Source organism: Lethenteron reissneri, chromosome 25 (assembly GCF_015708825.2).
Source record: "Lethenteron reissneri isolate LAM-NWPU_2019-01 chromosome 25, ASM1570882v1, whole genome shotgun sequence".
NCBI classification, from domain to species: domain Eukaryota; kingdom Metazoa; phylum Chordata; class Hyperoartia; order Petromyzontiformes; family Petromyzontidae; genus Lethenteron; species Lethenteron reissneri.
The window spans coordinates 7,031,133-7,051,637 of NC_083803.1; the positions used below are offsets into that span (position 1 = coordinate 7,031,133).

Below are 20,505 nucleotides of genomic sequence, written 5' to 3' on the forward strand. Positions count from 1 at the left end.
ATGGAAAAATACGGTGGTTGCAGATTTTTGTGGTCGCACAAGGAAACGGAACACGTTTGTAGGCGTTTTTATCCAGTGCAAACAATTCTAGTTATTTCCATCATCGCTCGTTTCAAGGCCACGAGGGCCTCTTGAGCCGCGGACACCTGCTGCTGTCAGGCCATTACATACTCCTGTCATCCTGTATTACTGTATTCGTATACATACTTCATAGACTGCCATCTTCATCTTACCATACGCCCGCTTAACATTGCCGCTGGTCTTTTCATTTGTCTGCCTTTGTCAAGCCGCCGCTGGATAAAGACCTCCCCATACAGTGTCAGTCTTGGGGTATTTTTCACCATACTTCACCAGTGTTGCTCAATCCGGGTTTGGATATCACTCGCCACTGATGCCATGGCTGGGAAATGAACCCAGGTCACCGAGTTCATCGTGCAATGCGCTAACCACTACACCCACCACTCCACCTGCTTTTCATTTATCAATGTTGAAATTACATTAGAATATCAAAAAGTCAAACTGCTGTGTGTCTAACAGCAAAACATTGTGTTGTTTAGTGAATCCCATGAATATAATTGGCACCTCAAACTCTTCCTGACAAAATGTTTGATGGATTCTTCACTACACTCTCAACAGTTTCAACTTGAATACTTAGATTCTTAAACTACTGAAAACATTGTAAACATTCTAACTTGTGGGCTACATTTACAATTGTACTTCTGTTTAACACGTAAGTTTTCGCGACCAATATTATTCATAATATTATGAATTCTACTTCTGCTGCATTGCAACCAGACAAATATACTTATTTCTCCATCTGATGAGCTTGATAAAAAAAAAAGTTAAAATGAATACATGAGAAAAAATTGAAAAGTAAAACTCAACATGTTGCGCTTAAAAGTGTGGTATGTTTCGTTGACTGACGCCACCAGAGAGAGAGATTTTCATTCCGTGACGGTTCGTTTTGGAGGATCTGTCAGAGATAACACGCGCAGGAATGACTTGGTAGCCGCGTGTGTACCTTCGCCGGCAATGGATGTCTATTAGAAACACGTGGCCTATTTCAACGCAGTTGAGGTGAGAGTGGACAACACACGCTCGCGCAGTGTGTGGTATCACACTACCTACTGTGTGTACTAGAATGGAGACGCCAGCAAGCGTTTCAGGAATGTCACTCATTAGACAGCCGTTTCACACAAGCGCACCGTTGTTTTTGCTCACGTGGTTGTAATGTGCTGGGTGTAAAGTCCTCTCCCGTCGGTTCGCCTAACCGTCGCGCCGGTGTTAGCAACTGAGTTAAGGCAGCAGATCCACAGCAGCCCTGTGATGCGGGAAGGTGTTATGTCTATTTTTTTTTATTTGACGAGGAAATGTAAAATTATTATTGACTGCAATCGTGTATAGTATGCATTGTACTTGGGAGAGTTTTGTAACCTGCTTGATAAGTAACAAATTCATGGACATTGTAAAGTAATGGGTTATGAAGGAATACCTGGATTTATTGTGTCAAGTTTTTACTTGCAACCAGCTATTCCACAAATTATCCATCCTGACAGTTAAAATGTCAGTATAATTCGAGTAATACGTTAAGATTTTTGTCTTGGAAACATGCATAAGAATGTTAATATGAGTGGCATCATCACAGTTAGCTCACACATGATTGTAAACAGTTTTAAAACAGATCTACCACGTTAAAAAAAACTCAACACATTGGCTGTTCTTTACAGCAGATACATTTATCACTCTGCTATAAAAAAAACACACAGTCTTTAAAATATGCTTTCTTTTTCAGGCAGTTTTATTGATGATTCTGTTAAGTTAGCGCTATTTGTGCTTGAGCACCACTGCCAATGCGGTACCAAAAAAAACAAATCACATTTCTTTTGATTCTTTAAATCGTGTTCACAGAATTGATACGGTTTACAGCGCTCTCCTTGTGATGACTGCCAATGGCGATGTCAGTGTCTCTCCCGGCTTGGTTGCGGCAAGACGGAGATGTGTTGTGGGCATCACACACTCACCTCCCTGTGCTTGTTTCTCTAGGCTCTGTGTAACGCTGGGCAAGGGAGCTGAGTTCGTCTGCTGCTCACCTGTGTGTGTTGTCACCGAAACAGAAAAACCTAAAAAAATCCCCACGGGGTCTGCATGTGTGCACAATCAATGTCTCGAGAAACAAATGTGCAGCTCCAGTAAGAGCTAGATAATCTCAAGAGCATTCATATGCAAGCGAATTGTAGGACAGAAAAACAACAATAAAAGCAAGCATTTCACATTGTTAGGCCCCAGACGCGAATCAGAGCCGACGTCTGACTCACTTATTATTTTTCTGAAGCGCAATTTATAATTCCTATTTATGTTTTCAAAAAAGCGAGGCTGATAAATAAAGCTTCAGTAAACCAAAGTAATTGCTTCAAAAGTATTGCGCACATAATATGCTGCTTTCAAAACAACAAACTATTTATTTTCTATATAAAGCAGTGCTTTTGTTTTACAGATCTCATTGATTACAAGTCAAGGCCTTTCTATCATAAATATATCATGTTTATATTTAGTATAACAAAAAATATATCCAATTTCCTCTTCCTGTGCGGAAGTTTACATTTTTTGCTCCTCCTGTGATTCACAGACACTCTTTTATTTGTGTCACGGGTAAGGACTTGTTTTTTTTGTTAGGCACTTAAATACCCTCGCCCCCTTCGTGCTCCCGCTCAATGTTTACCCCTCCGTCTCTCCCCCTCCTTCTCTTCCACAGGGGTGGCATGAATGGTAGGACATAGAGCTCTACCAAGTACAGGCCATGGCACCACGCAAGCGAGCACGGGGGCTGTGGTGTCTGCTGTGCTGCTTCGACGGGTGCCAGAGGGACGAGCCCCCACAGATCACACATGGCCTCACGCTGCACCGTGACCACGTCTCCTCCATCCATGCCCTGGAGGCCCCCATGCCCATGCCTTCTCAGGAGGAGCTGGACATGCGTTTCTCCGAGCTTGTGGTGAGCCCATCGATCGGTCCTCCTCTCTGTCCTTGACTTCAGTCGTGCACAGAAACAAAAGTGATTTCCCTTCTCAAATGAGCATTGATAGTGGTGCTCATCTATGGCGGTTGACCTCCCCACAAACTGGTACTATTTTTTTTATCACCCCCCCCCTCACCAGAGAGATGATGGGTTGAGTCGATGCCAAAACAAGATTTGAAAACTCGCAGCTTTGCAGTTGCGAGCCACGCACTTGACTGTTGCCTATGTACAGCCCATTTGTCAATCTGCTGCTGGATGAAATATTGATGTGCCGTGATGATGCCGGAGGTAAATTATGCTGTTATTATTATCGTCGTGTAAATGGCACATCATTATATTTGATCCGTTATTTTATCTTTCAAATTAATAAGTACGTACGAGAATAAAAACCTCATCTTCAGCCTGCACGATTATCCGGTAAAATACGAGGACACGCCCTTGTTAACGTTTTTTTTACACTGCCAAAATGACATCGCTGAACTGAGCGCATAATACGTAGCCTGCAGAACTCATTCTATACACTTGTTAAACCTGTATCAAATGTGAAAACCGTACCGACAACAGGAGCAATTTCCAGAGGTACAATGTACGCACTGGTGAATTGCAAATAAGGTTTCGCTTTTCGAAAGAACGATTCCCCAAGGAGAAAATCCGAGCATTTTCCGCATACCTATAATCCCCCGACAGTCACTTTGGAGGATTGAGAGCAGACTAGTGGAATTGTTTCCCTTTACGCAATGTTTTTTTTGGAGTGGTGGTACTTATGTATGGATTACCTCCCATCGCTTCAGGACAGTCACCAGAATCCGATATAAATAAAGAACTAGTTTACATCTTTTGGTGTCTTTGTGCACTGCCCAGTAATGTTGAGCATGTTGATTTCATTATAAAATACGGAATATATAAAGTGGCATTGATGTAAAGTAAAAAATATATACATTTTATTATGCGAATTCGCAGCCAGTTCTGCTGAATCCCACTTCTGGCTTGCAGTAAAGCATCACTTTCCTGCAAATGTCGCCGACGCAGGAAACGATTTCCCCCCTCAACTGCGAACATTCTGCTCCACAGAGCTCCGCCGCATGATTACGACACACGGACTCATTGTTTGTAGGGGGGCGGGGGGCACGGTGGGGGGCGGGGAGGGAGGTCGATCTCATTCTCGCCATGCTCACCTCCCAGGAGGCTCATAACGGGCGCTCGTGCGCGCGTGTGGGAACCCCGGCTACAGGGAGGGGACTACGGGGAGGGGACGTGTGAGAAAGGCACAGCAGGCGAGAGCGGGTGACCCCACGGAACCCACGGTCCCGTGCGCGCACACGGGGAGGGATCGCTCGCAGAGTCCATAAAACGGTCGCACACTGTCCTACTTGGCCCATCTTCAGTTCTTGCTTCTATCTGCCGTGACTCTGCCGGTTCTGTGCTTGCTGAGGTCATGGCTGTTCACAATAGGTAATATCTCCAGGCCGTGTGTCTTTGAACGCCACACACGGTGAATGTAAACTAAACCAATAAAGTTTTTGATTAAAAGCAAAACCGTCCCCAGTAATAATTTTCCTATATTGTTTTTTTTTCCTCGCAGTGTTAAGACACTGAGGATTTATGGTGGGATTTCATGGCAATTTTGGAGAGCGGGTGCATTGCCTTCTTATATTTTTTTACTCAAGGGAGACTCATGTAGATTGCAATCAGAATAAGATAAAGGGAATGACTGGGGGAAGAGGGGGAATTACTCCCTGTGAGTGTGTGTGTGTCTGGCTCTGTGTGTTTGGAGCGGTAGTGTAGTGGTTAGCGCGCTGCACTACGAACCTGGCGAACCGGGTTCGATTCCCGCTCACGGCAAACACCAGTGACGATTATCTGAACCGGTCCTGGGCCTCCCCTAGGTCGACTCAGCCTCAAATGAGTACCTGGTGCGGTGTGTAAACATCGCCGCTAGGGAGACAAAGGCGGTCGGGCGTGGTGCTGGCCCACCCACCCCCTCGTGTACCGTTCCGGCCTTCATAGGTGCTCGCTAACAGCACTTGCCCCTACAGTCTGTTAAGGCTATACGGGGGATCTTTGTCTTTGTCTTTGTTTGAGTGAAGGGCTGTTTCATTTACCAGGCTTGACCTTCATTTCAAAAGGTCCACCCAGGGGAAAGGTGGCCTAAATCGGTGATCTCTGAGGGCTTAACCAGTGTGTTGCCTGGAAACAGAACTGCATTGCTATTGCTGTTGTGTTCATGTGCATGCGATGGGCCAGTTTTATTCACGACTGAAAATTACAATTTCGTTAGTTCTCTCTGTGAATTCAATTGAGCAATACAACCATACTGCATCTGATACTTGTAAGGGGTGGAGTGATGGTTGTAGTCATTATTACACTGCACTATGAACCCGCAATCCTGAGTTTGATTCCCAGTTATGGCTCATGTCAGCTATGAGTGATATCTAAATCAGTCTTGGCACCCCCATTTACGATCAAACAATCACCAGAGTGAGGAGGTATGGTCAAAAAAACTCCACGACGAATACAGCGTGGGGAAGGATGAATCCAACAGTGGATTTATAGAGGGGTATAAATGTTCATTATTAGTTGTGGAGAATGTTTGAAATGTGCTCATAAGACTGCTACTGTTATAAATGTAATTCTATTGTTGTTCATTAGTCGAGGATCTCCAACATATTTATAGAGATGAAATCACGTTACTCAGTGGTATAGCCCTACAGTCAAGTCATGTGACAACGCCAACAAAAAAAAATCAAGAGATCTTTTAAAAGGATGTGTAATAAAAGTTATTTGTATAAGTGCAACTCATGATGACAAATTTGAGCGCATCAACCTTTTTATGAAATAAATTCAACTCTTCAACTACAGCAACGAGTCATTAACAGTCTGAAACTCATGACCATTTAGATGTGTGCGGACACACAGAGGGGAGATGGCAGGGGTGCGAGATTGCGGATGGACAGTTTTGCATACAGCTCAATCTAAAATCTAAAATCTAAAATCTAAAATCTAAAATCTAAAATCTAAAATCTAAAATCTAAAATCTAAAATCTAAAATCTAAAATCTAAAATCTAAAATCTAAAATCTAAAATCTAAAATCTAAAATCTAAAATCTAAATCTAAAATCTAAAATCTAAAATCTAAAATCTAAAATCTAAAATCTAAATCTAAAATCTAAAATCTAAAATCTAAAATCTAAAATCTAAAATCTAAAATCTAAAATCTAAAATCTAAAATCTAAAATCTAAAATCTAAAATCTAAAATCTAAAATCTAAAATCTAAAATCTAAAATCCAGCATATTACAGTCTACAAACTTTCCCACTCATTAAATCAAGCGCGACGGTGGGGAGTTTTGGACCGATGGTGAATATAATCTTCCTTGCTACAGTCGTGAACATCTCGCTTCTTAAAGGGCTGGAGTTGTCCCAATTTATTGTGACGTGTGTTCATAATTTCCAGCAGCCCCGCTTATGTATTATTCTGTAAGTGGCTGCTTCTGGTAAGTTTTAAGCAAAAACAGCGTGTTATTTTTCAGGTAAAACTCTTACGCATGCACACAAGTTTGGAACATTCTATAGTAGTAGATTTACAATGAACACATTTATATAACGTAACATTTGTAGAATGGGTTTAAAAAAAAACACAAGACTCCAATCGTGTTTTTAAATCTTCACAGCGTATTGGGAAGAATGGTGGCGCAGTGCTAAACAAACAACGAACCCGGTGACCTGAGTTCGATGCCCAGCCATGGTTAACATCAGCAGTGAGTAATATCTGAACCAGTCCCAGGCCCCACCCTTTCATCAACCTCCACTGACCAGCATAGCGAAGTACGGTCAAACAGACCGACATGGCGTGGGAAGCAGGGGCGGTTTCTTCATTAGGGCGATTGGGCGACGCACCACCAATGTCATTGAACCACAGTCACGCTAGCCGTCACTGCAGCCTCTGGATATAGTACAATCAGCGTCATGTCACGTTCTGTGGAGTACCGCCTCTTTTTGGGCGATTTCACTCCGGCTGAGAATCGCCCCGAGTGGCCCCATAGACTTACATTCAAAGATGATTTTTTTCGAACGGGGGCGCTGCAATGCATTCTCTATGGCTTCCGGGAGGGCTCGCCCTAACGTGCTTACGTCATCACACGTAAGCACGTTTCATCCAACAATATAATTTGTGGCCACCTAGTGGAATCTTTAATAAAATAAACTTGAGTGGTTTGTTTTAATAGTGAGTATAGAAACAAACAAGATGTATTGTAAGAGTCACTTTATTTTTCATTAATATTAAAGAAGTGAAGTTGCCTTTACATGCTTAAGCTGTTAATTTATTCATTGCATGGGTGGACCTTAATCATCCAGACATTTGCCCCCCCTGAGAGATTTTGCAGGAGCCGCCACTGGTGGGAAGGCCTTCACACAGCAGTGGATTGACAAAGGGCTGTAAATTATTATATTCGAGGGTAGAATGCATCAGGTGACATGAAATGTAACCAAAGGATAACAATGGTTTAATTTATATGGAGACCATTTAAAAGTTGTGGGCAAGGAGTCAAATAAAACAACTGCCATTGCTGGCAACGAGTATTGCGGGTGTGAGGAAAGAGAACTAGGCCCAGCACCTTGGCTGGAGAGCAGTGGAAGAAGGCCACATGTGTCGACTGACGCACAAGAAATTATTGTATGCGGAAAGGGAAGCTATTGTCGTTTTGCAAAGCACAGCTGTGAGCTGGGCAGGGAAATGACTCAGAGGCACGCTCGGGTCGAGCGGTCCGATTTTAACTCGGTTGTTTCTAAGCCCTTGTGTTCTCACGTGTATGAGTCTCAGCGGCCTGATCGAGCTTGTATGCCCTGTATCTGCTCATCGTAATCATCGTCACCATCAGTCACGATTAATCCACTGCTAGATGCAACCATCCCAAAGGCCATTGCCATCTGTCACAGTTCTGCAGCGTAGCAATCCATCTGGCTCCTGTGCACAGGCTGATTTCATCGGCACCATCTCAATGGTGGACATTCTCTCAGGGTTGTTAGCCTTAACCCCCACCAGCCATCTTGATTTCTCACAACTTGCCGTGCCCAAGTCCACTTACTATTCTTAGCTTTTCTTCAAAGTCTGTACGTGATAATATTCAGCTCATATTCACCTCCTTTGTTATTTGGATTTGCTTATTTTAGGAATACAGGTCTTAATTACCATGGAAATGTTACGTGTTGAATTTTCCTGGCACAGCAAAGTTAAATAATGGGCCAAGTATTCTCAAATCCCCCCACCTTTGTCTACCCTAGGAGTATAAATGGGCACACTGTATTGAGTCGATTGCCAGGTCGTGTGTGGTTGGGTAAAGTGTGGGTACTCCTACCTCTTCCAGGACTTCTGACAGGTGAGGAAGAGTATGCCAAGCACCCTCGAGTCGAACTCTCTTGAGCTGACTCTGGTGAAGCCCCTTCCAATAACAATGGCGTGAACAAGCAAACGCAGGGTAGCACGTTTACCCATTTGCTTTAGCTTAATCTGTTTTCTTACCCTGGCAACTGGGTATGAAATGTCTTCTGAAAGGAAAGAATAGACTACAATATGGGTCCACTCGTACAACATTCTCTGATGCACCACATGTGCAGGCTGCATTTAATTGGAATGCAGCTATATAGCCACTGAAATGAAGGTCAAATCCATTGTTCTTTGTACATCCAGCCATACTTTTCATTAATTGAAGACACAGGGGAACCCATTTGCCCTTAAAATGCTGCATCTTACACTCAGTCGTATTTTAGAAATGGACAACCTAAGTCTCGGTTGTACACATCCTTCAAAGTGGTATAGGTTACAGTCTCCCGTTGGATTCATGATATATTGTTTCAAAATTGTCAATGCATGAAATTGGGAAGGCAATTGGAAGCCGTATTTTACACGGTCTTATGGAAGGATGTCAGAATAATAGGAGGTGAATGGGTTTGGCTCGCACTTTATCTTACCAAACCACCCAGGATTGTCTAAACTGATCTGCTATAAATATTTCAATGTTGCAATTTTGATTTATTGCTGCTTTTATCGTTATTGTGACCAGAGTGAGAAATGTGACATGAAATGCATAAAACATTTTTATTATGTCAATCCTGCTCATAAAGTATGTACAAAAATAACAAAGTTTGAAATGCTGTCCGTCACAAAAAAAAAACATTCTATATACCAGTTACGTGGAAAACACAGCAGAAATGTAAAGACATAGAACGAAACATTATTTTGAATAATGGCAGCTTTCAATCACACACCAGTGGCTTAAGATAAGGCAATTATTTTGATTTAAGTCTTGTAGCAGATGGATGATGGTGGTGTCTAAAAGAGAGTCGCATTCATCATCCAATGCTGGCCTTCCTGTAGATGAGAGTTACAGAATGACGGACTCATCCTCGGACCCTGGGAATTCGGCAGTACACCCTTGCATGTGTAGCACAGCCTGGGAACTTTCGCAATAGCTCAGCCCCAGAGTGAAATAATTTTTCTGAGGATCAGTGCCACTGGACTTTCACCTGCAATAGCATAAAAAATATTCCCAAAGCCATTAAAATGTTCACACTTCCTGTGCAGGTGCTCGTACAAAATCTTGCAAAAAATTTTTTTTCTTCAAAATGTTAAGTATGCGCACGCTTAATGTGTAAAATATTTTGAAGTCTTTCGTGCATACTGGTTGAACGTTAGCGTTTAACAATAACAGTTTACAAGCTACTGCTGGATGAAAGCCTCCCGACGCAATGTGGATCGAGCATGGTGGTTGTTTGTCCATACTTGATCAAAATAGTGAGTGTGAGTTGGTGAAGGAAGGAGTGTCCAGGCCTGGTTCACGTATTATTTACTAGTGATGATGTTAGCAGTGGTAAGAAATATAACTCGGGTCGCCAGGGTCAGAGTGCGGTGTGCTAACCTTTGCACAACCGCTCCCCCAATAGTGGTTTATGTAAATCGTACATATCAGACAAAAATACATTTGAACACATCTCATTATCATTCGTAATTTTACGCATAATTACACTTCAAATAAACAACAACATTAATTTCGTTACTATAAAATATATTATTGTTATTATTTGTATTTTAAGAATCGCATTATTAACACAATCTTAAGACTTTGCGGTCATACTGTTTTACTTGGGTACACATTGGCGAGACGAGAACAAAAGGCCTGTTATATTCTGACATTCCAAAGTAAAGCAATTTAATCTGGCATTGCAGTGGGGAGAGAGCGGGAAAGGGAGAGGGAGAAAATTAAAAACAGTGGATTCATTGGGGGCCTTTTGCTTGAGGTGGTTAGGAAGTGCTTGCCATACTGTATCTGGGATTTTGTATATCCTCGGTGAATGTGTACAGGGCACGTCTTATTTGGAAACAACAAGGAGGTATGCATGCTCATTTGTAAACATATAATGCATTCCATAAGCAGAGGTCAGGTATGTCTTTTTTTAATGGGATCTGCAATCGGAAAGTGGCATTAATGTTACAGATTGCATGGTGTCTCTCGCCATGCTAATGCTCATGAGTTATGGAAAAGATAAAGTATGTCCTCTCTTGCCAGTCATCCCACAATATTTTATGATGGCGTCAGAAGATGCTTGACCATGTGCCTCAAATTGGTCACAGATTGAGAATGCAATGTTATGTATAAACTATTTTCAATTCCCTCTCCTCTTCAAACAAAAGTATGGTCTATTTGAGTGCTAGTGTGTTTCTTTATTCCTCAATACACAAGTACTTATTTCTCCCGTATACTTTGGGAATTTTCTGCCACAGCACTATAATGACCTTATACCCACGTCACTGATCTTTACTATGAGTAACCAGGTAAAGTTGCAGAAAAAAACCCAATAACATTCGCCAATAACACATTCACATGCTCATAAGCGCACTCACCATTGTCAGCGTTATTATGTTAATCCTGTGGCCATGAATCATTCGGTCAGGGTGGCATTTCACTTTGTCTGCACCTGGCGTTTTTGTGCCGGGACTAGCACAGTGCAAGGAAGTCAGATTTGAATGCCCCATTTGACTTGGAAACAAAACATTGGGAGTCAGGAAAATAGTAAAACCCATTGCAGGTGGTGGCCTACCTGTTATTCTGTCATTCCGAGGGTTCATTATTATTTTTTTGCCTGGAACATGGGTTGCAGTCAACTGTCCAATTGTGATACTTGACTAAAAAAAACATTTGTTTTAAGCCACGTAAATGTTGGATATAGACTGTGTTTCTTTCAATCAGCGTTTCAATAATTAGACACAATATCCTAATTTTCGTCAATCAATCCGCTGCTGGATGGTGAGCCCTTGCCATCTCTTGTGGTTCTGCGATGTAAAAATCCATCTTAGCACTTGCACGTGAGTTGATTTCACTGCTCCATCTCCACATTGGATGGACCTCTCAAACTCGCACAAGTTCAAATTCTGGTAGGAAGTTGACTCAACCAATAATTATCCTTTTGAGAGTTTATAAAAAGAGTATACACGTTGTAGAAAGTTAACTATAAACTATACTACCAAACTATTGTTTATTTTACCAGATAAGGCCCACTGAGCAACATAGCTCTTTTTTAGAAGTAACCTGCCCACAAATGATAGCCTAACAAAGTGGCTTATCATGTGGAAATTTATAGCAGTCAAATACTCTAAACACATGTTTCTAAATGTGGAGGGAAAAACCGGAGAACCTAAAGAAAAATCCACGGGACCACGGCGACAACATATGAACTCCAAATATACAGGCATCAGGGTCAGGATCGAACACATGGCCTCCTGTTTTCCAAGCAAAGTAGTTAATATCTGGCCACTGTGGCGCCCTTAACATCGGTTAACCCTACGGCAAGACTGCTAAGGTGGAATTCTCGGCATTGGCTAAAGAAGATGAGCAATCACATACCTGCATTTCCCATAAATATGCTAAATTCCTCTTGATATGCAAATTATTTTGTCAAGGCGCCCTTTCCCCCCCCCCCCTTCCAGCCCAGCTTATATATATGCTCCAAGCACGTGTGCTGTTTCATTCAGACGCTGTCGCCTCGACAGACCTGGTTTCACCTGAGGACGGCTGCTTGCGTTGTGGCCGAAACGTCGTGATAATTATTTTATTATGTTTTATTTTAATTATTTTATTACTTCCCTTCTACGTGACTTTACCGAAAGAACCAAGAAGAAGATGAGCAATGCCTCGTTCTTGTTTCCATGGAGTTCATATGTTGTTTTGTAATAGCAATGATGGCATTGGGCGTATTGCAGCTTTACATCTTTAGTGCCGACATACAGCGCTTACACAAGGCAGCTTTGTGTTGCTTTAGGAGGCCACGCTTTTTATTGTATGCAGGTAATATATCGGCGATGACACCTGCACACAATGGGCCTTCTTCAGAATAGCGTGATGACATGCACTTTAACTTCTTCCAGCGGTCAGATGGAGCCGCTTTATCATGGTGTGCTCTCAGAACGTTATCAGGGCTATTAGGCCAGGGGTTCAAAGTGCTGAACCTTAGACCTCAAGAGAACTCTTCCCTACGCAGTTGCCCCCTATTTTCTTATCTCTGAAGGCAGATAACCCAGGAAGCCAGGCTTATTCTCCTCCCACCCTTAAACAAAAACCTTTCTTGTCTTGTTCTTCAATATTTTCTTGCCTTCTGTATACCTCCTTTGAGTTTTTTTATTCTATTTTTGGGAACTTTTTTGTCTTTTTTCCACGTAGTTTAAAATCATCCTTATCTGTTTCAGGTGTGGGTTTTAGTGCTGTTACATGATCGTTGATGCTTTACGCAGTTTTGATTTCGGATACCCACCTTTGCATGGCCTGAATACACGTGTGGGAAAGAAACATCTACGGGCACATGAATGTGTTGACACACATGGGCTCCATCCAGTAAAATTTGCAAGCACGCAGAGACATGCGAGTGGGTTTCTGCCTGGATCAGGAGAAAGCCATCGATTGTATTTTGGTCATTTTCCATTTGCTGGCCATTAGCGGTAACTGGCACCATGCACGCAGACCAAACAGCATTCACTACTTTGCTTTTTGCGGTAACATTTCCTGACGTTCATGCCTAATATGGTGTTACATCGTGTTTGAAAATGTACGTATTTATATATTTTTTCCACTCCTAAGAGTGTCTTGAATTTCAAGAGTATTTAGTTTAGACAAGTAATTTCTCGTTGATTTGTATTCTGACAAAATATGTAAAGTTTTATGAATTTGATGTTTTTGGTGCAACTGGATTGTTAAATGCATCTGCCACTGGACCAGGTGTTAAAAAAGCATGCTATCTAGTGGAAAATGGATTGTAAAGAACCTGCAACGTCATTGACAAGTGTAATCCACAGCATTCCAGTTGTCAACATTTTAATACGCGTGCAGTATGATCATGAGATAAAGGTGCAGCCCTGCAATCGCTTTGTCTGGCCACAACTGCTGAAGAGGCTTCACTCCAGGAGCTTCCACTATTAGAGGCCCTCTATACCCTCCTAGAGAGCCCCTCCAAAGGATATGTTGGCCTCCTCTTCCTTGCTCATAAAATAATACAATATCAATAATGCAAAGGATAGAATTTTGTCTCCTGTTCAAATAAACTCTTCAATCAAAGAGCTGTTTATACATGTGCTATATATGCATCATTTTAAAATAAATAAATATTGTATCCATTTTAGCTTCGTTCTAACTGGAGACTTTACAACACGTGTTTAATGTAAAAATGTCTCTTGAACTTTAATATGAATGTTTGTTTCCCATAACAAATCTAACCAAGTTTCAAATATGTTTGCTCTTTTGGTTATGACAATTTTTTTTTTCCTGGTGCACCAAACTGACAAAGAAACCTTTGAATAACGAAGGTGGCTTGGGCAGCATACCACAGCTTGGTAAAATGAAACTCCTGTTTTTTTTTTATCCAGGAAAATGAACAAAGAAAAAATAGAGAGTTGGGGGCAGGCCTAAAAATTGAGGCTTTGGGGGTTGTTTAAAATAGCATGGCGCTCTTTCGCATGCAGTAATATCTTGAGCCACAGATCCAAAGCTCTGGTTGTGATGTAAAGAAAGATTAGTTTTCCACATTGTATTAATTAGGTGCTGTGCTTTTTGCAGCATTATGTGCAGTACCTGCGCACTGCTGCTGTGGGTTAGTCATGGCCGGCAACCAGAGGAAATCCAGACAAGCACCAACTTCATTCATTAACACGCCTCAGCAAACATCACCTGCAACGAACCGACATACATTTTTTTTTACAGCAGACTTCCCAAAGCAGAGGAAAAATATGACGTTATGTTTTTGCTTGAATGAAAATCTGCAGAGGCACAAAATGTGTACTGTATGTACGTTTGGGTGTATGACATTTTGTTAAAAGACGATAATGCGTCTGGTTTTTCTTGAAGCCCCCAGGTGAGATGACGTGTGGTGAGGCCCAAAGGTCGATCTGGGCTCGGGTTTTATGCCCACTGGCACAGCCTGGGTAATGAATTGCCCCGTGTTCCGAGTGCTCAGGCACATCCTGCTGCTCTGTCCATAATTTACTTCATCTCACCGCGCTCCTACTTTATTTTTTTGACATTACCTCTGTTACCCTCGTCACACGAAGGTGCCACGGATTCATTTGTCTTTCGGCCTCCTTAAAGGGTCCACGGAAGGTTTCACGTCAACCTTTGAAGTACAAAAAACAAGCTCATCGATCTTTACTAAATTGTTTTAAGAGAGATGAAAATATTCGCAGCAATATTAATAATCCACAGCCCGTTATCAATCCACTGCTAAGTCAGAGCCTCCGCATGTCTTGTGGGGTTTGGGGAATGTTTGACCAAGCTTGCTGGCCAGTGCGGGGTCGGTGAAGGAGGTGGCGCAAGAGATCGGTGCAGATGTCACTCTCAGCACTCATTTTAACTATGGCCGGGAATAAATCTAAACACAGTGTGCTAACCACTGTGCCACCACTCAAACCCGTATGAAAGAACAAAAATCATAACGTGGAGCGATTTTTCAAGTCGTTATTGCCGCTTCAAATACAATGACAGTCAATTATAACGTGTGCGCATCATGCATCTCAGGGTTTTTATTGTTAATATTAATTGAAGATACTTACTTTTTATCTGATTAGTATTTTTTTAACACGTACATTTTCGTTCCTGTGATTGAATACAGGAGAACTCTTCTTATCCATGACCTTATTATCCTTGACCCAATTATTCACGACTCCTACTATTATCCACGGAAGCTTTCGCGTTTGGCAAAACTACCTTTCGTCGCGGCCATAACCTTCCTCTTATCCATGATTATTCTTGGTGTTTCCCCCACATTTAAAGCGGAGTAAATTCGCAGTTGACAGCGTTGAATGATATGATCTGTACTCTGTGATATTACACAGCATTTTTCGATTTAAAGCTTTCGTGACTGCAGGGATTCATCTTTTTGGTTCTTTCGGTAAAGTCACGTAGAAGGGAAGTAATAAAATAATAAAAATTCTCACGACGTTTCGGCCACAACGCAAGCAGCCGTCCTCAGGTGAAGACCAGGTCTTCGTGACTTTACCGAAAGAACCAAGAAGATTACACAGCATTTGAAGGGGGACGGTTCCTAAAACTGCTCAAGTGTTATGTGAGGTTACATGCACAGGCAGTTGGACTTGGGTCCGCTCGGGAGTCCCTGTGGCTTTACGGAGCGAGAGCGTGAAACACAATTCCAGGATGCCTATGGAGGCTCGGCAAGGTTTGGCCGTGAGCCAGCACGTGTGCATGTGCGCGTGCATCAGCCGAACCCGCAGCTCACCCACGAATCATGGTGATCATCATGACAAACTCAAGAATGAGGAAACGGCAGGAGGTGTGATGAAAATACCCCCCCCCAACAAAATGGAACTTTTAAACACATCAGTGTGTCAATTACTTTTTGTCTTTTTGCTCGTGGATTTGTAGTGGAATAAGGTTTATTCTATTGCGTTTCATGTTACATATTATAGTTACACGCAGTGCGCTGCAGTGTGCTGCAGTGTGTGTGTTGAGCATGTGTGCTTTTTATGCTTGAATATGCCGCTTCTCTTCATTTATTGCACACCCCTCGCATTACTCTCGCTGTGTTTAGGAATACACCTTGATGCCGGTGCGGCGTGAGTGGCGAGTGCTGTCCTTTACATGGGCGCTGTGAATGCAGGCCAATTGCAGTAGGAATGTAGGTGGTCCTTTTGTGCTCCTGTACACAGTGAGTGTGTTTTGTAGCATCTCCACATACGATGCACAATAGCACCATTTGCATCATCATCAGCCATGATCAATCCACTGTTGGACGAAAGCCTCGCCAAGCCATCGTGTTCAGAGGCTATCAAGACAGTGTGAGATGGTATCAGCTTGGGGACGCCTTCATCCAGCAGTGGAGAGATCATGGCTGATGATTTTAATTTTAATTCACTTTTCCCCTCTGTATATTTCGCAAACGCATAACTATAACTACACTGGATTATCTGTCACTGGAGGTTCCCAAGGCGAGACGACAGCAAGGAATTGGAATCGTTGAGATGAGAGTGACATGCCTAATAAATGCGAATCGTTAACTTTAACCTTCACCAAGACTCTGTCGCAGGGTTCATTGATCCTGTACAGAAAGATCTTCTTTTGTTGATTTGTTGCTGTTTTCATTGGTTCACCTTGCTGTGTGTATATTGCCCTTATCTCTTTCCTTCTCCATTCTCATCCTCCAATTCTTACTTTTCTCTCTATTGCTTTTCTTTTCCATTTCGTTTTGCTAGATCACAGCTAAGGGCACCTGTAGTTTCAAATTTTCATCGTGGTTGCCTGGATATTAGCTGTGTTTTCCTGTTGTTGTTGTTGTTGCAAATATGAATAGATTCATGAGAACAAAAACGTTAATTGTAACCCTATCACGTCCTCTCTGTCCTCTCACCTCCATCCCCAAACCCGTCGTCCCCACAGGATGAGCTGGACCTCCCAGAGAAGCACCGTGAGGCCATGTTCGCCCTGCCTGCAGAGAAGAAGTGGCAGATCTACTGCAGCAAGAAACAGGTGCGGCTCCCGAAATCTGGCTCCCATTATGGGGCAGAGTCCCCGTTTTTTGTATGTTCAAGGGTAAGATTGAGGGTGCTTTTTGCTGTGCATCATGAGGCCCCACAGGGTGGCCCATAAAATGGTGAATAATGGATTCTCTGTTTTTTTTGCGGCACCACAAAAAAAATGCAAGGGGGCACGGGAGAGAGGGCCTTAAATTATCGTTTTGGAAGAGGTGTTGTAGCTTGTGTTGACGGTGATGGAGAATTGCCTGTCAGGTGGAGAACTAATCATTTTTCATCGAGCGAGGAAGGTTTACCTCATCGTCCAGTGAATATGAGCGTTGTGTCCTTGGAATCGTCTCTTTCAACACAAAGAGAGAAGTGCTGCAAAATTAAATTAACTCCGAAGCTTTTATCTTGCTGGGCCGTTCTGTAAATTCAGAGAGCCTTTAGATTTCAGTTAAACTTTTCAATTCATAAAATGTATTATTAACACTCGTTTTTATAAAATTAGCATGGCTCGGCAATTACGCACACGCTGTATGAATGAATTAAATTAACTCTTTTTTTTTTGCGCCTTCGACACTGCATGTGTTTTGAGGATTAACGGGTCGCAATGAGCACTTCTCATTTTCAGTACAGCTAACAAAATATGTGGCTGTGTGATTCATTGCTACGTGTTTATTCTTCCGTTTGTTTTTCTTCTTCATCATCAGCCATGTTCAATCCACTGCTGAATGAAGGCCTCCAAAATCTGACGCTACCTTTTGCAGTTTTTTCCTTCTCAGTAAACACCATAAAATTATACATTGGATTGTTTTTGAACAAAAATGAATTCCATCTTTAAATGTCACATCTATAGCTTTGGATTGAATTAATGTACGTAATAAATTAGTTTTAAGTGGATATAATGTTATTAAGCAACAACATTTGTTATATACGAATACCACTGCCGGGCATTGGTTTGAACATGGCTGATGGTGATGAAGTAAAATCAGGTTCATAGGCAGCAGTAAAGGGTTGTTGCTTGTTCTCTGTTCAATAGCAGAGAAGGATTGTCAGCTTTTAGATATATTTTTATGCAATTCCAGCACTTTTGAGACCATTAATGATTAAGTAATTCATCCATTGCTATGAGATGCATCCCATGTGTACACATACCAATATAATACTGTCCGTGTATAAAAACGCAGCAGCTGAAGGTTATTTTACACATTGGGATCTACTGTCTGCCCATTGCAGTATATCGAGAAAATTATTATATGACTAACCAGTTTAGTACCTTGATATTAAAGTGTTTATAACATACGCAATATGCGCAGCAAGAGAAAAAAAGCTTTTACATTCTATAACTGTTTCCTGAAACAAATTTTTTGTCATTAAATCACAAAGCACTTAGTCAATTACTACGATCAGGGACACAGGAAAGTACATTTGAATGCTATAGTACTTGTATTTAATTAAAACTGGGGAGTAATGAATGGCCTTATTTTTAATGTCGAGAAAATACAGTTGCAGAGCCAATTTCAATATGGAAACTATGATGGGTTTTCTTTTTTACGCAGCACTTACAACTACAGCTCATGCAAAGAACAAGTTGTGTTAACACCGCCGTGTTTTTTTCACACTGATTTTCCTGACCCGGCAGACTCCCGCGGGTGTCTGGGTGTGGACAGGAGGCGAAGTTTGTGGCACTAAATGAATGAGCAGGCTGTGTGTTTTACTAGTGGTGCCGATTGACTCTGGCGGCTTCACTCGGTGCGCAGTTCTCGCAAACGTTCCCGCGCTCGTCCAGCCATCCTACCACCCCGGGCGAACAAGCCCCCCCCACCCCCGCCCCTCCTTACCAATAAATAAATTAAAGTACTGCGTTGGCAGTGGTATGCAACGTACAGCTCGAAAACACTGACCACATTAGTCATTGACACTGCCTTGTAATAACGGAAAAAATATTATATGGTCGGCTGTTGCTTTTGGAAGTGGCCCTCCACAGTGAAGAGAAAAGGAGCAGGGAAACGAAATTGTAATATAAAAAATCACTTTACACTGCTCGGCTCTGGTTTTATACAAACCATATTAAAATGGCATAGCTTTCTCAGGGGCCCACAATGTCAAGTGTCATAGTCAATCACGAATGAGTCTGCATGCTCTTTCTTATCCTGTCCTCAAGAAGGACAAATGCTCAAAACGTCAGCCTACTACAACTGTATATATTTGGCCATTACCAATACAGATCAATTCAGCTCGTGTGTAGGCACTAGGTGCATTCATAGATTGCAGAATCATGAGAGATGGCGATGGCATGGTGATGCCTTCATCTGGTGATATATTGACCATGGCTGATGATGGTGAAGAATAGAGATCTGTTGAATTTCGATTTAAAGCTTTCGTGACTGCAGGGATTCATCTTCTTGGTTTTTTACGTGACTTTACCGAAAAAACCAAGAAGATCTGTTGAAGTTAAGGGGCCTGCATAGTCCTTAGTGTCCAGCTCTCTTGATGAGTTTGTTTCCCTCGGAAGGTTGCGTGCATTAGCCTGGTAGACAACAACGCTGGTAGCCTGAGAGAACACTTGTCCTTGTATGGCTGCCACTGTGGGTGCGCAGTGGAGGAGCGCCAGAGTAAAAGTGGAATAGGATCGTGGGGCAGATCCAGCACGGCCCAAGCAGCCTACGGAAACTTGGCACAGCACCTACCCAACACGTCGGCTCTTTGGCCTGGCCTCATCCTCCAGTGTCATGGTGTGGATGTGTGAACAGCATCAATGTGACCTCCCGACAAATACTTTTGGATATAGACATTGTGTTTATGTGCCATTAAAAAAGTGTTATCCTATCTGCAGCAATGTACACATAATATATTAACCGTAATGTATGCTACCATAATGTAAACAATACAATACACATTTTAAAAAAAATTGTAGGTATATAGAATAAAATATATTTTATATAAATTATAAATTGTAATGTGGGAAGGAAGCGGTGGTGCAGTGGTTTGCACACTGTGCTACAAACCCGTCAACCGAAGTTTGATTGCCCATCCATGGCTAACATCAGTGGTGAGTGATAAACGAACTGGTCATGAGCATGCCCTTTTGCTAACCTGCACTGACCAGCGTGATGAGTTATGATAAAAACAACTCCGGAGACCAGCATGCCGTGGGGAGGCCATTCACGCAGGAGTAGCTTGATGAATGACTTTGAGAAAGAAAAACATTATACAAGTAAACGTAAACAGCCTACCCAACAGCATTACAAACGGACCCCTCAGTAAGGCATAGGAAGACGTTCTTTCTTTCCTGTGGAATTTAACTACATCCCCATGCCGTGCGCATCTTACAAACCCACCTCCCATGAGCACGCTTAAAGAATTTCAAGCTCCTTCATTACCGGTGTTTACAGCTGATTTGATTGGGCTGCACATTTTAGTTGGTCTTATTTGGTAATGCTCCCGATATTTAAGAGTCCCTTCTCAAGCTCTGCCGGTTA

At 42.2% G+C, this 20,505-nt stretch overlaps 1 protein-coding gene across 4 annotated transcripts in view; it reads left to right on the forward strand.

Annotated features, from left to right (window-relative positions):
* Positions 1 to 20,505, forward strand: part of LOC133347126 (disheveled-associated activator of morphogenesis 2-like) — a 109,567-nt gene that overhangs the window by 24,056 nt on the left and 65,006 nt on the right. For 3 of the 4 annotated variants that reach the window (XM_061559116.1, XM_061559115.1, XM_061559118.1), the window contains 2 exons: positions 2,753 to 2,992; positions 16,944 to 17,033. In XM_061559116.1, coding sequence (XP_061415100.1) covers positions 2,798 to 2,992; positions 16,944 to 17,033 — 285 coding nt within the window. In that variant the 5' untranslated portion in view covers positions 2,753 to 2,797. The remainder of the gene's footprint in view (positions 1 to 2,752; positions 2,993 to 16,943; positions 17,034 to 20,505) is intronic. The other variant, XM_061559119.1, reaches the window with a different exon arrangement.